The sequence below is a fragment of the Phocoena phocoena genome, chromosome 13 (genome assembly GCF_963924675.1).
Source record: "Phocoena phocoena chromosome 13, mPhoPho1.1, whole genome shotgun sequence".
NCBI classification, from domain to species: domain Eukaryota; kingdom Metazoa; phylum Chordata; class Mammalia; order Artiodactyla; family Phocoenidae; genus Phocoena; species Phocoena phocoena.
Genome location: NC_089231.1, coordinates 86943530 through 86958383, shown reverse-complemented (window position 1 = coordinate 86958383; position 14854 = coordinate 86943530). Strand labels below are relative to the sequence as shown.

General features: G+C 46.3%; 1 protein-coding gene across 1 annotated transcript in view; it reads right to left on the bottom strand.

The window, feature by feature from the left end:
• TMEM132C (transmembrane protein 132C) overlaps nt 1-14854 on the bottom strand; it is a 291179-nt gene that overhangs the window by 223900 nt on the left and 52425 nt on the right. The window contains exon 2 of the mRNA XM_065889544.1: nt 8932-9820. Within this exon, the coding sequence (XP_065745616.1) occupies nt 8932-9820 (889 nt within the window). The remainder of the gene's footprint in view (nt 1-8931; nt 9821-14854) is intronic.

The following is a 14854-nucleotide window of genomic DNA, read 5'->3' as shown; positions in this document are numbered from 1 at the left end:
AACAAACCTTTCCTGGGGAGGCCTTCAACAGGGAAGGCATTTTCAACACGAGTGTGGGAAAATGAGTCTCCAGAATTTTCTGAATTAGCTCCAAATTGGCAGTCGAGGCAAACACCATCCTGTTGGACGGTCTTCTCCGCTTCAGGGGGAGTCTGGGGACGGTGCAGTCATTCTCGAGGGTTCTACTTGACCCTGCAGATTGAGGCTCCAGTGGAAATGAAGAGCCAACAATTATCCAGGGCAAGCCAGGTATCTGGAAATTGCCTTTGAGGGTTTTCTGTATCCTCAGACACAAAAGGGATCAGGCAAAAAAAACCCACCCTCCCTAATATTCAATTATAACCGCACACACACAGGCTGCGCTCAGAAATTAGTGGAATGGACTTGAGGGTGCAGGTCTGGACTCCCCCAACAGAGAAGGGTTTATCCTTCATGTAGCGAAGGCACACATTCTTATTCATAGCATCTCCTTCCCGCCGCGGGATGGAGCGATTCGGAAGAACCAAGGATGCCACAGTGGAAGGCTCTGAGATACAGCGAGTGGCCCATCTTCTCTAGGGTGGGTTGAAGAATGGCCCTTCTCCCAATTCGTGTCCATCTAGAACCTCAGAAGGTGACCTTATTTGTAAACAGGGTCTTTGCAGATGTAAGTAGTTAAGGATCTCAAAAATGAGATCCTTCTGGGTTGGGGTGGGTCTTAAATCCAATGACGCGTTTCTTTTCTTTTTTTTTTTGTAAATTTTTATTTTATATTGGACTACTGTTGATTTCCAACATTGTGCTAGTTTCGGGGGTACGGCAAAGGGATTCAGTTGTACGTATACATGTATCTATTCCTTTTCAAATTACTTTCCCATTTAGGTTGTTACAGAATATTGAGCAGAGTTCCTTGTGCTATACAGTAAGTCCTTGTTGGTTATTCTAAATATAGTAGCGTGTACATGTTAAACATCCAATTTATCCCTGTCCCCCTTTCCCCTTTGGTAGCCATAAGTTTGTTTTCTATGTCTGTGAGTCTGTTTCTGTTTTGTAAATAAGTTCATTTGTATCGCTGTTTTTAGAGTCAGCTTATAAGTGGTATCACATGATATCTGAATGACAGGTTTCTTTATAAGAGAAAGGAGAGGGCAATTTGAGACACAGACATAGAGGAGAAACAGATGGAAAATTGATGTGAAGACAGGGGTAGAGAGTGGAGGGATGTGACCACAAGCCAAGGAACCCTAAAGGCTGACAGCAGCCACCAGCGTCTGAAAGAGGCAAAGAAGCGCTCTTCTCTAGAGGCTTCAGAGGGAGCACGGCCCTGCCGTTGTCTTGATTTCAGACTTCTGGCTTCCAGAACCGTCAGAGAAAAAACTTCTGTTGTTTAAGCCATCCGGTTTGGTGCCATTTGTTACAGCAGCCCCGGGACACTAAACCACTCTACTTTGAGCCCTGACTTACGGATCAAGAGATGCAGCATGGCAACCCACAGACCCAAGCAGGTCCCCAGGCCTGCAGGGCGATGGCTGAAAAGTCATTCTGTTTGATAGACTGTACATAAACCCTGCGTTTCCAGCTGGTCTTCAAGACCAGTAAACCTGGTTGTCATGGTCTTGGGCTCCAGAGCCGCAACAATTGCTGGGAGTTGAGAAGAGGCTGCTCCCTTTAGAAATGCACGTGAAAAAAAAAAAAAGAAACACATGTGATCCCCCTCTTGCTGCTTCCCTACCCGTCCCATCATCTGGCCCATCAGACTGGCCATTGCGTGGAAGTGGAGAACTGTGCGGACATAATATACTGCCCTCGCTGGATCAAGTGTTGATCTGGGGCGGTCTCGGGGGCTGGTTAATTGAGATTATGGGGGCTGCTAAGGCCCTCTTAGCACTCGCCCACCCCCCGCATACAGCTGCACGTGTCTATATTCCCTGGCTAGCCCGTATAGACGTCTGATGTAAGCCAGCCCATCCCCGCTTTGGCCATTCTCATTCACCCGAAACGCTGAGGCGGCTTCTCATCGAGACATGGTACAAAGCATAAGAAACGCTTTAGTGTCCGTGGGAAAGATTCAACCGGGCACGATCCTAAGAATGTTGCCAAGTGTGGGAAAGGCAACTGAACATTTGATCACGTGAGGGAAAGAGCCTCAGTTAGACTAGAGTGTTATTTTTTTAAATTCGTTCCATGTTTAATATGTGGTTAAGTTTGGAGGCAAGAAAGAAAGGTCAAGACGAATCGTCTTTTCTATCACACACACCATCTGCTGGGAGATATAATGGGATGGCCAAAAAGTTCGTTCGGGTTTTTCCATACCATCTTACAATATATCCCTATATATACATATAAAATATACTTATATATAGTTTCTTTATATATATAATTATTTACAGATGTTTATATATAATACATATGGTTTATTTATATATCTGGCTTATTTCTATCTTGTATATATGGTTTAGTTTTGTATATCGTATATTTTTAAAGTATACAATTCAGTGGTGTTCGGTACATTCACAAAGTTGTACACCCACCTGCACCATCTAATCCCAAAATATTTTCATCCCTCCAGAAAGAAACCCCATACCCTTAGCAATCATTCCCCACTGGCCATCTATTTCACTGGGTCCTGGCAACCGCTACTCTACCGTCTGTCTCTATGGACTTGCCTATTCTAGATATTTCCTATACATAGAATCGTACCACACGTGGTCTGTTGTGTCTGGCTTCTTCCACTCGGTGCCATGTTTTCAAGGTTCATCCACAATGGTAGCCCGTATCAATACTTCGTAACTTTCTACGGCCATATTCTATTCCATTGTAGGAATACACCACAGTTCACTTATTCATTCATCCACTGATGGAACGTTTGGGTTTTCTCCATGTTTTGGCTATTGTGAATAATGGTGCTATGACCATTTGTGTATTTTGCGTACTTGTGTATAATTAAGTGTAAGTAGACTTAGTAGTGAAGCTGCGTGATGGGCTTCAGTCTATTAGGAGAGAGATGCCCTGTGAATCCCACCATCCACCCACCAGGGGCATTCTGAGACTCTGCCCTCTGCCCTGCGCTGGTTAGGAACACAATTTGTCTGTAAAAGATGAACCTCACAAAATCCTTGTAGACTTGGAGAGAGCCAGGCTCTGCACTCTACCTGCGTTCCCTTGTTATACGCTGAGGTTCTAGAAATACATCCACCTACAGATCTCATTCTGCTTGAAGAAAAATAATACTTCCCTAACATTCTTCTTCCTTTAGCACAGCTCCTTAAAAGCTTCTTGCCTGACTGCACCTTTCATCCTTGTTGTTTATTTATTGGAAAGACGCTGGGAACACAGAGTGGCACTTAAATGCACATGACGTCATGTTGATTTGGCTGGGGGACATTAGTTATTAACAAGAATGACTGTGCATATACCTCGCAGCCACACCAGAACAGAGGTAATGAATCAGTAGGGTCCCACATCCGATAGCCAGGAAGGAACAGAACGACACCCCTTGCACCCCAGCGGAGGGCTACCTCACGACTTACTCCCTTAATTTGTGATGCTGCCTCTACAAAGCAAGGGCTCTTCAGACTGGACGCCTGGCACAGCGTCATCTTTCTTCTACTCCTTCTTTATTCTTCTGGCAGGATTACCTCGTGACTTCACCATGTTTTACTTAAAAAGCAAAAATCACCTCTTAGGATTTAAACCCTGAAGGCTCCATGATCACCACTGATACACAAACCTTACCCAGAAAAGGACAAAGCAGCCATGCAAACGGTTGTTCTGTGGTCAGCTCTCCTGGAGAGAAAGAGATGGAAAGATTTCTATTTCTGCTCGTGGGGGTCATGACTTGTTCTGAAGAGTCAGCTACCTTTGAGGGGAGGCATGGCGGCCGGACCACCGGCTGACAGGACTTGGGATAACTACCTGAGCTCGACAGAAATCCAGAAATACATGGAATCCAAGACAGGTGATGTCAAGTGTCTTGTTTTCTCTCTTCCTCAGTCACCTGTGAAATAGTCTGGATCCTTTGGTTTTTAATTGATTATATACTGATCAGACACTTAAGTCTAGATGGGGAAGGAACAGAATGAGGGAGTAGTACACTGTCAGAAGAGAAACTGAGGGGCTTCCCTGGTGGCGCAGTGGTTGAGAGTCCGCCTGCCAATGCAGGGGACACGGGTTCGTGCCCCGGTCCGGGAAGATCCCACATGCCGCGGAGCGGCTGGGCTCCATGAGCCACGGCCGCTGAGCCTGCGTGTCCAGAGCCTGTGCTCCGCAACGGGAGAGGCCACAACAGTGAGAGGCCCGCGTACCGCAAAAAATAAAAAAATAAAAAAAAAAAAGAAGAGAAACTGAGGAAATACGGTCTCAGCAGCTTTTGACTTTGGTCAGACGCCTAGGATGAGCCAGACCGTTTCTTCATTTCCCACCCAAATCTCCGCACAGACCATCCAGATATCCATACCCTCTGCACATCAAAGGTGTAGCCCAGTGGCTGTCAACTGGGGTGATTTTGTCCCTCAAGGGATATCTGTCAATGTCTGGAGACAAATTGATTGTCACAACTGAAGAGAAGGTACCACGGCTAGTGGGTGGAGGCCAGAGATGCTGCTAAACATCCTACAATGCACAGGATGGCCTCACGACGAAGAATGATCTGGCCCCAGATGCCCACCTTGCGGAGGTTGAGATCTCCTGGCGTAGACTAAACCAGGACTGGTATGCTACTTATGTTCTTTTCATTACGAGACTCGAGATAGGACGATTTGCTATGTGTAAGCTCATGGTAGCAGCATAATGTAATCCTATAAAGAGGAAAGACTCTTTATGACTCTCTTAGCATCCCTAATTCCAATCACAAAGTTGCGGGGTTCTGAATTAGTTACACTCGGAGGACATCCCCCGACCGTTTCTGTGAATTAGGGATTTCAATTAAGCAAGCTTATTTTAAAAGGGAGAGGACCAGTGAACCACTGCCTTGGCTTCTTTAGGGATCAATTTCAGTTGCTTCCTGCTAAGATCAGAGGTGCCACGGTATCCCCTAATCTTCCCTTCAAAGACCTGCAAGGTCAAGAGTGATCTACCTGCCTAACACCTGCAACTTGAGATAACGTGAACGTTGGTCCCAACACAGGGAGTAATTCCGCAAACCCAGTCTAAGATTGAGCTTTGAGTAAGATGCGCGGTCCTCAGCATCCCGGGTTGTCAGCAGCATTCAGGTACGTGGAGATGGCATCGGGAATTGTCAGGACTGATGACCCCAATTGTCAATATGTTTTGAAAACCCTCGGAATAGGGAATAATGCTTATGCTTGCCGTAAGGAATCTTGATATTATTTCAAGAAGATTCAGTTAGTAAGTCATGAAGGAAAACATCCATGAAAAGGCACATCATGGTATAAATTTGACATTAGGTATTTGCTTTTGCATCGATTCAATAAATGTTTTCTAGTCCTTGACTACTGGGTTGGCCAAAAAGTTCATCCGGGTTTTCCTGTTAACACCTTCTGGAAAAATCCGGATGAACTTTTTGGCCAGCCCAATATGTGCAAAGCTGTATCCCAGGGGACAAGGGACTGATACCCATGGAACTGACCTACTTAGAAGTATCTGTAAAACATATCCAGTTAGGTATTTTCCTTTACGTTGGCCATTATTTTATGTTTCTATTTTTCCAAAATAGGTTTCTAAAATAACGTTATATCCACAGGAAACAAAGCTTCAACCTTCAGACCTTGACTGCATCTCAGGAACCAATCTGATCACAGAGCAGGGATGGCCCTTGAATTAAATGCACGACTAACTAATGAAATGCAGGCGGCTTCCTCGAGCCCATGGAAGAGAGTATCGTTTGTGAAAACGATCTCAGAAAGGAGGCTTAGGCCAAGTGTCCATGTATGTTATTGGCCCTATAAAAACTCCCAAGAAGTTTGGGTTGTCTTCAAGCATCATAGCCTTGTCGGCAAAGCCATTTTCCAGGGAGGCAATGGAGAATGTCTTTGGATTTCACGGTCAGGAAGGGTGTAGCAAAGTCCCTCCCCCCCCCCAAAAAAAAAGTCCCCCGTGAATTTCGCAGCTGGGTTCCAGTGATGGGCCAGATGGATTTCTCCTGTGATCGACTGAACCAGTGACCATCACCGGAGACAGCTAGATAAAGGTGGATTTCCACGAGCTGCTACTTTTATTAGGAAGAAAGTGGTGTTTCCCAGACTTCAGTAAGCCTCATGCAAAATTCACTACTTTGCCACATCCGTGTACATCTTTTTGTATTTTCTTACTGAATATTTTTTTCCTTAGAATAATTAATTTATAAATTAAAATGAGATACGTTATCTGGAAAGGGAATACCTACTTTACCCACAGCCTTCCCATACCAATCAGGGCAGCTGCATCCTTCACACCCAATGTCTTAGAGTCATTTTTTTTGTTGTTTTTTTTGCAGTACGTGGGCCTCTCACTGTTGTGGCCTCTCCCGTTGCAGAGTACAGGCTCACGGGCCCAGCCGCTCCGTGGCATGTGGGATCTTCCCGGACCGGGGCACGAACCCGCGTCCCCTGCATCGGCAGGCGGACTCTCAACCACTGCGCCACCAGGAAAGCCCTTGGAGTCATTCTTGACTCTGTTTCTCCTCCACCTCCTCTCTCTCCCCATGACTCTGATCCGTGGGTGGAAAGGCAGAAATAGGGCCACTGCCCTTCCCGGCATCAAGCAACATCCATGTTGTTCTGACCCTCTGTGCTACCAAAGCTCTTGTCGTTATAAAATAATATTTTGCTCTTTAAACAAAAGCATGGTGAAGTGAGAATCAATACAGCTTTCAGAACATACCTGGTAGCTGTTGTTTTATGCAAAGCACCATATCCTTTCACTGCTAAAATAGAGTTCAATGCTTATGGAAGTTCTGATGGATGTTCAACAGCAACCCTTCATAGAAGCACTTTTATGTGCCAGATACTGTTGTAAGCATCTCACAAATAAATATTAGCCCACTGAATCTTCCCGTCCCTATGGCAGTAGGTACCAGAGTCTCATCTGAATTAGGAAACTAAGGCACATGGAGATGAGGTGGCACGCCTACAGTCACAAAGCCAGGAAGCAGACCAGGATTGAGGCCAGCTGGTTGCAGGACCTGTGTTCTCCCACATCATGCTCGTCTTTGTGATGAAAAATACAGAAAACAGCTTCTCCTCTCCAGTGAACCAGGTCTGAGTGTCCCACCTGCAGCGGAAGGCCCTGCATCTCACACGTGGGGACCCAGTGGCTCAAGCATACTCACCCCTCAAGCCTGCTGTGCTAAAGAGGGAAGCTAACGATAAGTACAAGTGGGAAGATACTTATGACTCTGGAATTTTAAAACTTGTCAGCAGCACTATTGATTCCCTGCCTTCTATCCCTCTTTTCCAAAGCTCGGGATTGATATATTTATTTTGCAATAGAAGAACATGACACCAGGGTGCTAACGGACTCAGTGGAAATGAAACTCAAACCTTCCAGATCAGTGTCTTTCCCCATCCAAGGCAGGAGGAAGCAAACCTGGATTCTTTTATCTCAATATTTGCTATCCTGGCCCTGCAGTTATAAGGCTGACACTTGCATTAAGACACTGAGTTTATCCTTCCTCCCCCCCCAAAGGCAGCAGGCACCAGGCTGACCATCCATCAGTACAAATAAGATGGGAATTTTTCCCCCAGGGCACAGTTTACATTTTGTAGAAGATGCAGGACTGCCTAAGGCCACTGAAAGTGATGCTGTAAAGCCCTTGCTCATATCCCAAACCACAGTCAAAGAAGGATCTGGTAAAACTAGTCCACTTAAAAATTGAAAGAAAAAAGTATAAGGATGATGACTAGACGGACACTTCAGAAGAGAATTATTCGAATCCAAAGGACTAAGAAATGCCTCAAGAAACTTATTAAAACCCTTGAAGATGGACCATTCTTATTATCAGACAACAAAATTTAAACCAAAGTGAAATATGCTATAAGATGCCATCATTCTATTTTGCGAATATTTTCCCCAGCAACTCAAGCAACATGTGATTAATTTTTTATTCTAAAAAGAACCAAAGCATAGCTGCAATTACAACCTAAGTCCTTCTTAAGGATGCCAGACAAAAACCTGCTATTTATCATCCTTATCTTTTAAACAAATCTCAAGCAAATAGTTTTTCATTTTTATGAAATCCTGGGCCACATTTTAAGAGGATTTGCTTCAGGTGGCTTTCCCCCCCATTATTAGTTATCCTCGGATAACAGGCGCTCCTGATCTAAACCTTAGAATCACTGTGCAGAGAAAGAGCCCATTACAAGTTTGGGGTGATTTGCTGAACCAACAGAGGTGATTGTGATGGTAGGTGGGTTGTTCTGTAGTTGTTTCAATTTAGTTTTCTTTTTTCTTTTTTTATGAGATGGAATACCTCTGCTGAAGAATCTTCTGTTGGGCAGACTCCCTGAATCATTGCTAAACTATACTCACAAACTGGGGTTTTCCCACTGCTAACTGGCAAGATTTAACCCCACCAAAAAAAAAAAAAAAAAGATACTTATCCTTGGCTTTTTTTTTTTCACGTTTACACCCCAAGTGAGATAGCAGAGAGTGAGATATGCCTGTGTCTTTTCTTGGGCCCCCTGAACATATACTTGGCCATGCAACCAAGTATTTGTACATGTATTAAAAAAATCTGAAGCTTAAAAAAAGTCCTATCCTTCTGCCAATTCAAAGATAATGCAAGGTCAGAAGACAGTGGGTTAGTCTCTTAGGGGTGCAATTCCGGCCCTCATTCTCCCACCCCCTAATATACAGCAAAGCTGCTGAAAGCCTGTGGCCGGGTGCAGGATGTGACCTCTACTCTGAAGCCGGAGCGGCCCTGAAGGTGGTGAAGATGGAGTCTTCTCAAACCTGCACCCCGCCTTCCCGTCCGGCACCACCGTACGCACGCCCCAGACTACAGTGGGCACCTACCTCAGGATGAAGAAGTCCACGGTGGAATTGCTGGCCACGGTGACATAGGCAGTGACCACGTCTCCTTGCTTGGCCGGCCGGGACGGCAGCCAGACGGCCACGTTGCCATCCAGGCGCAACTCGCTGAGCTGGGCGCTGTCCTGGACCCGGTAGAGGCCGACGGCGCCGATCCTCTGCAGGTGGGACGTGCTTTCCTCCAGCCCGTCCTTCCCGGGGCGGATGGCATTGCCCTTCCGGACGTCGCCGCCCGCACAGTCTCCGCGCTCGTCCCCGGGCTGCAGGGCGTAGTAGAGCTCCACGGGGCTGCCCTCGGGGGGCTCGGGTGACTTCTTTCTCCCGGCCACCACCGTGGGGGGCCCGAACCAGCCGGCCGGGAGCTCCAGCTGCGCCACGCACAGCCCCAGGGCCCCCTGCAGCCGGCAGCTGCCCCTCACCTCCCGGGTCTCCCGGAAGGCGAACACCCGCAGGCAGGGCAGCCTCTGCGCGGGGCCGGCGTCGTCCCAGTCCCTGCCCACCACGTGGAAGAGCACGTGCACGCGGGGCCGGCTCAGGGAGACCTTGTCCCGCAGGATGTGCGCTTTCAGCTTCCAGTTGAAACTAACCTTGTCGGTGGGACCCAAAAAGTCTGGAGTCGACATCAGGTCCGGGGGCACAACCTTTTCCACCGAAAAAGGCCCATAGCTGGCATTTAAGATCGGGGGCCGCCTGGCTTTGTAGGGGAAGAAGGACTCGACTCGGGACTGCAGGCTGGAGTTGCGTGTCAAGTCCTGGTTGGTCTCCTTCAGGAAGAAGGAGGTCTCCGCTCTGAGTACGTGGTAGGTCACGGGCAGATAAGGGGGCAGCGAGGAGAACCTCTGGATGTTGTCTGTGACCCCACGGCCCTCGATCACTGCAGGGGGGAAAGAAAAAAGAAAAAGACAAAGATGGGGTCATTCCGGGCTCCTTAGAGGTCACTTAGCAACGAGGGGTAATTGACGAGCAATTTGGAAACGAGGGTAAACACTCCGCAGTCCACTTGGCTAGGATTTTCATGTTCCTTCAATCAGCCAGTAAGTGACTACATGCTCCGAAAATCACCTGCCTGTATTAGGTCGAAACCTACGAAAGGGAGATTTTTGTCCATTAAGAATTGTTGAACAGTGGCAATTTTATGGAGTCTGATCTAATGCTGGCAAGTGTGGGAGTGTAAAGTGGGTGTATTTATTAATAACTTGCATGAGTTTCAAACATTTTTAATGACACTGGTACATGAAGAGAAAACCAGACCAGTGGAAGGGAACAGTTCGTAAATAAGCCCCTGTACATCTAGACATTTCGTACGTTTTAAAGGCGGCACCACAAATCGTGAGGCAGAGACAGACTTTAAATGGTACTAGGACAACCGACCGGCCGTTTGGCAAAAAGATACAATTAGGGCCATGCCTCACACCATACACAAGCATGAACTTCAAATGGATCAGTGATCTAGATGTAAAAAAATGACATTTTTTCACTACTGAATGAAAATATGATTTCCTCTATAACCTCGGTCTAGGGAAAGCTCTCTAACGATAACCCAAACGCCGAATGCAATTAAACAGTGATAAACGTGCCTGTGTAAAAATTTTACAAGACCTTGCTCATAGCCAAAAATATCATAAAGTCGAAAGGGCAACCTGGGAGACACTGCAAACTGCTCACTTACGGTGCTCAACTCAGCCTGCAGGTGGGTTCTGTTTGGTCCACGGTATTTTAAAAGATGGCTATGAATGGGAACCTTTTTTAAAAACTGGGGAGTATCTGGGTTTCCAGCTTCTCTGCAAACAGGAGAGGAGTGGCAGCATGTAGGCTGTCTGCCCACCCGGCAACGGTAAGCGAACAGACCCAGCAAACCACCTTGCTCAGTACCATTTCCTGCTGGACCCTCAGGAGCACCTGAGTTTAAAAGCACCAGTTAGGGGGCCTCCCTGGTGGCGTAGTGGTTGAGAGTCCGCCTGCCGATGCGGGGTACGCGGGTTCGTGCCCCGGTCCGGGAAGATCCCACGTGCCGCGGAGCAGCTGGGCCCGTGAGCCATGGCCACTGAGGTCTGGAGCCTGTGCTCCGCAGCAGGAGGGGCCACAGTGGTGAGAGGCCCGCGTACCAAAAAAAAAAAAAAAAAAATACTGAAAGCACCAGTTAGAATCTCCAGCCAGGTAAGTCAATGTACACTGGAGGCTGGAGGTTCAGCACTGAGCCAGGGAAAAGCAGCACATCGCTCCCATCTTCCCGTCTTTGTTCACCACCCACATTATTAGCAGTACAACCAGCTGCCTCCTTGCTGATTGAAGGTTGCCCTCTAAAGCTTCCCCGTGGGTTGATACTTATATTGCCGGGGACTCGCTGCTCGCCCAGGGCACGAGAGGTTACTGCGCCCCAACTGCTAACTTTGCAAAGCCCAGGAAAGACCATCGCCTGGCCCTTGTCTTTCAGAACCAGACCAGAAAACCCACATATGCCCCCATTCATACACTGAGAGAGAACACGGGCATTCCTCTCCCCTGATGCTCCAACCTGCCCTGCTGTCCCTGCTTCTAACTGCAGCCAGCACAGCCCATCCAGCCTATGGGGCTACCCCATGCCTCTCTCCTCTGGAACTTCCCCTAATCCTCTTCCCGGCGAACACTGGCTAGCAGATCAAAGCTGCCTTTGGTGCTTCAGCCTAATGCCCTTAGGTTGTCAAGGTGGCTTTTCAAAGGAATAGCTTTCTCCCTTGTTCTTCGCCCAGAGGCGTTGTTCTGAGGTCACCGTAACACGGGTACTTTGCCCCTCTCCCTTTAGGGATATTTTACTGCTTCCCTTTTAACCCACTCATTTCAGGACCAGGTTAAAAGACTCTCAGAAGACCCTGCATAACATTCTAGAAAAGGTTCTGGCTCTATGTGTTTAAAGAAAATCATTGACTTTTTCTTTTTTAACATCTTTATTGAGTATAATTGCTTTACAATGGTGTGTTAGTTTCTGCTTTATAACAAAGTGAATCAGTTATACATATACATACGTTCCCATATGTCTTCCCTCTTGAATCTCCCTCCCTCCCACCCTCCCTATCCCACCCCTCTAGGTGGTCACAAAGCACCGAGCTGATCTCCCTGTGCTACGCGGCTGCTTCCCACTAGCTATCTATTTTACATTTGGTAGTGTATATATGTCCATGCCTCTCTCTCACTTTGTCACACGGACAAAGGATTAATCTCTAAGATTTACAAGCAGCTCATGCAGCTCAATGACAAAAAAACAAACGACCCAATCCAAAACTGGGCAGAAGACCTAAATAGATATTTCTCCAAAGAAGATATACAGATTGCCAACAAACACATGAATGAATGCTCAACATCATTAATCATTAGAGAAATGCAAATCAAAACCACAATGAGATATCATCTCACACCAGTCAGAATGGCCATCATCAAAAAATCTAGAAACAATAAATGCTGGAGAGGGTGTAGAGAAAAGGGAATATTCTTGCACTGCTGGCGGGAATGTGAATTGGTACAGCCACTACGGAGAACAGTATGGAGGTTCCTTAAAAAACTAAAAATAGAATTACCGTATGACCCAGCAATCCCACTACTGGGCATATACCCTGAGAAAACCATAATTCAAAAAGAGTCATGTACCAAAATGTTCATTGCAGCTCTATTTACGATAGCCAGGACATGGAAGCAACCTAAGTGTCCATCATTGGATGAATAGATAAAGAAGATGTGGCACATATATACAATGGAATATTCCTCAGCCATAAAAACAAACGAAATTGAGATATTTGTAGTGAGGTGGATGGACCTAGAGTCTGTCATACAGAGTGAGGTAAGTCAGAAAAAGAAAAACAAACACCGTATGCTAACACATATATATAGAATCTAAGAAAAAAAAAAAAAAGGTCATGAAGAACCTAGGAGTAAGATGGGAATAAAGACACAGACCTACTAGAGAATGGGTAATCATTGACTGTTTAAGCAACTTGTAGAATTGTGTCAAACCCAATGGACTAGTTACTACATTTAACGCTTTTATTCTGATGTATTCGTTCCTCTCCAAAAAAGCTTTTGAACCTTGAAGGGTAGAGATTTAGAGACTCGTTTGTTTGGAAAAGATAGTGGGCCAAGGACTCTGAAGGAACAGAGCAAGGATTCTAAGGCCCATCTGTGCAGGGTGTATTCCACAACAGGGAAGCTTGTCAACAAGCTTTCTCACCATTCTTCACTCTTCTTGCACATAAAAATTCCTTTTTTCTCCTTTTTTTTGGTCTTTTTACTTTTAAAAAAATCCTAAAAATGAACCTTTTGCTTTGAAGCAAATGCTGAGTTTATCTTCGATAAAATAAAGCTGAAGTGGGCGTGCTGTCCTCTTCTCTCTTCTCTTAGGATTCTTCCATTATTTAACTCCCTCTTTATCTTTCGTACGGAACAGAAAGTGCCTAGCTCATACCTTCCTGCTGAACCTAGTTCTGAAGTTTTCCAGTTAATGAGAGATTTAACTCGAGCCAAGAAGAGACAGACATTGTAAAGAAGGGAGTGGGATCTAGTATAGTGGTTAAAGACATGATGTCTGGCTATAGAGATCTAGAGTTGATCTACTCAATACCCGTGTGATCTCAGGCAAGTTCTTACCTTGTTGGACAGTTTCAGTTTCCATAGATAAATGGATGGATGGATGGATGGATGGATGGATGGATGGATGGATCAATGGTTGGATGGATGTTTGGATGGATGGATGGATGGATGGGTACACAGGTAGATAGACAGGTGGACAGATTTCATTATATAGGATCTAATAGTACCTGTTGTAGAGCAATTACAAAATGGCTCCCATTCTCCTCCTCTTTCTACACCTTTTGTGTGTGACTTTGCAATTTTCCCTTCAAAATTAGGAGTCTATTGCCCCACTCCTTGAATCTAGGTCGGCCTGGAATTTGCTCTTGTCGGCAGAATATGGCAGAAGTGACAACGTGCCAATTCCAAGCTCAGGTTTCCACTAACTCTCTTTTGAATTTCTGCAGAGACCATGTGAAGGACAGCAGAGTTATTCCAGTGGAGGCCATCCCAAATCAGCCAACCCAGAGCCTGCGGCCACCCCCAAACAAGTGAGAGAGCCCAGGCAAAATTAGCCAAGTTCAGCCAAGACTGGTCACCCCTAGACTCATGCGAAATGAAAAGTGAACTAGGTCTCTAAATCTGGAGGTGGTTTTTTATGCAGCAACACCTGATGGGGTCACTAATATATATCAAGAGATGACCAAGGATAAGAAACTAAACAAATACAGTGACACCAACATGAGACTCCCTCCTCCTCGAGGGAATGAGAGTAATTCAAACAGAACTGAAAAGGGAATCACTTTCTCACTGGTAAGACTCAAGTGGTTTCCCACCTTGTAGGTGTACCTGCAATACCCAACTTCATAGACGCTCATGAAAACGGCCCCCCCTGGAGCTGTGCTAGGCCCGTCTGCACAGCCACGTGATGTGACACCATATGGATCTCCCAAGCTCATCTCACATTTTGGGGAGCCCTCATCTAGCAGATTAAGGGACCCGTGGTGGTTACCAGCCGTTGTGGTATTTCTCTCCTTGCGCTCTATCTGCTGATTGCAAGGAAACCATCGCACGGTTGCCGTGACCTAGTGAAACACAGACAGATATCCACCCTCTAATTCTGGTCCATCCGCTCATAGCAGCGTCTCCTAGAAAGATAGGATTGTTGAGTAATTTTTACCCATCTGAAACAATACCCCTGGAAAAGTCCAATGCTGTCTGCCTCCGGACGTGGAGCAGGGGAGAGGAGAGAAGCTGACAGCTGCACCTCCGCATCTGGCCTCCCAGCTGACAGCACGTTCATTTGCTGTCTCCCTTCCTGTTTATCCATTTTCTTTATCTGTGCTTGCCTGTCAGTGTCGGGATATCGTGT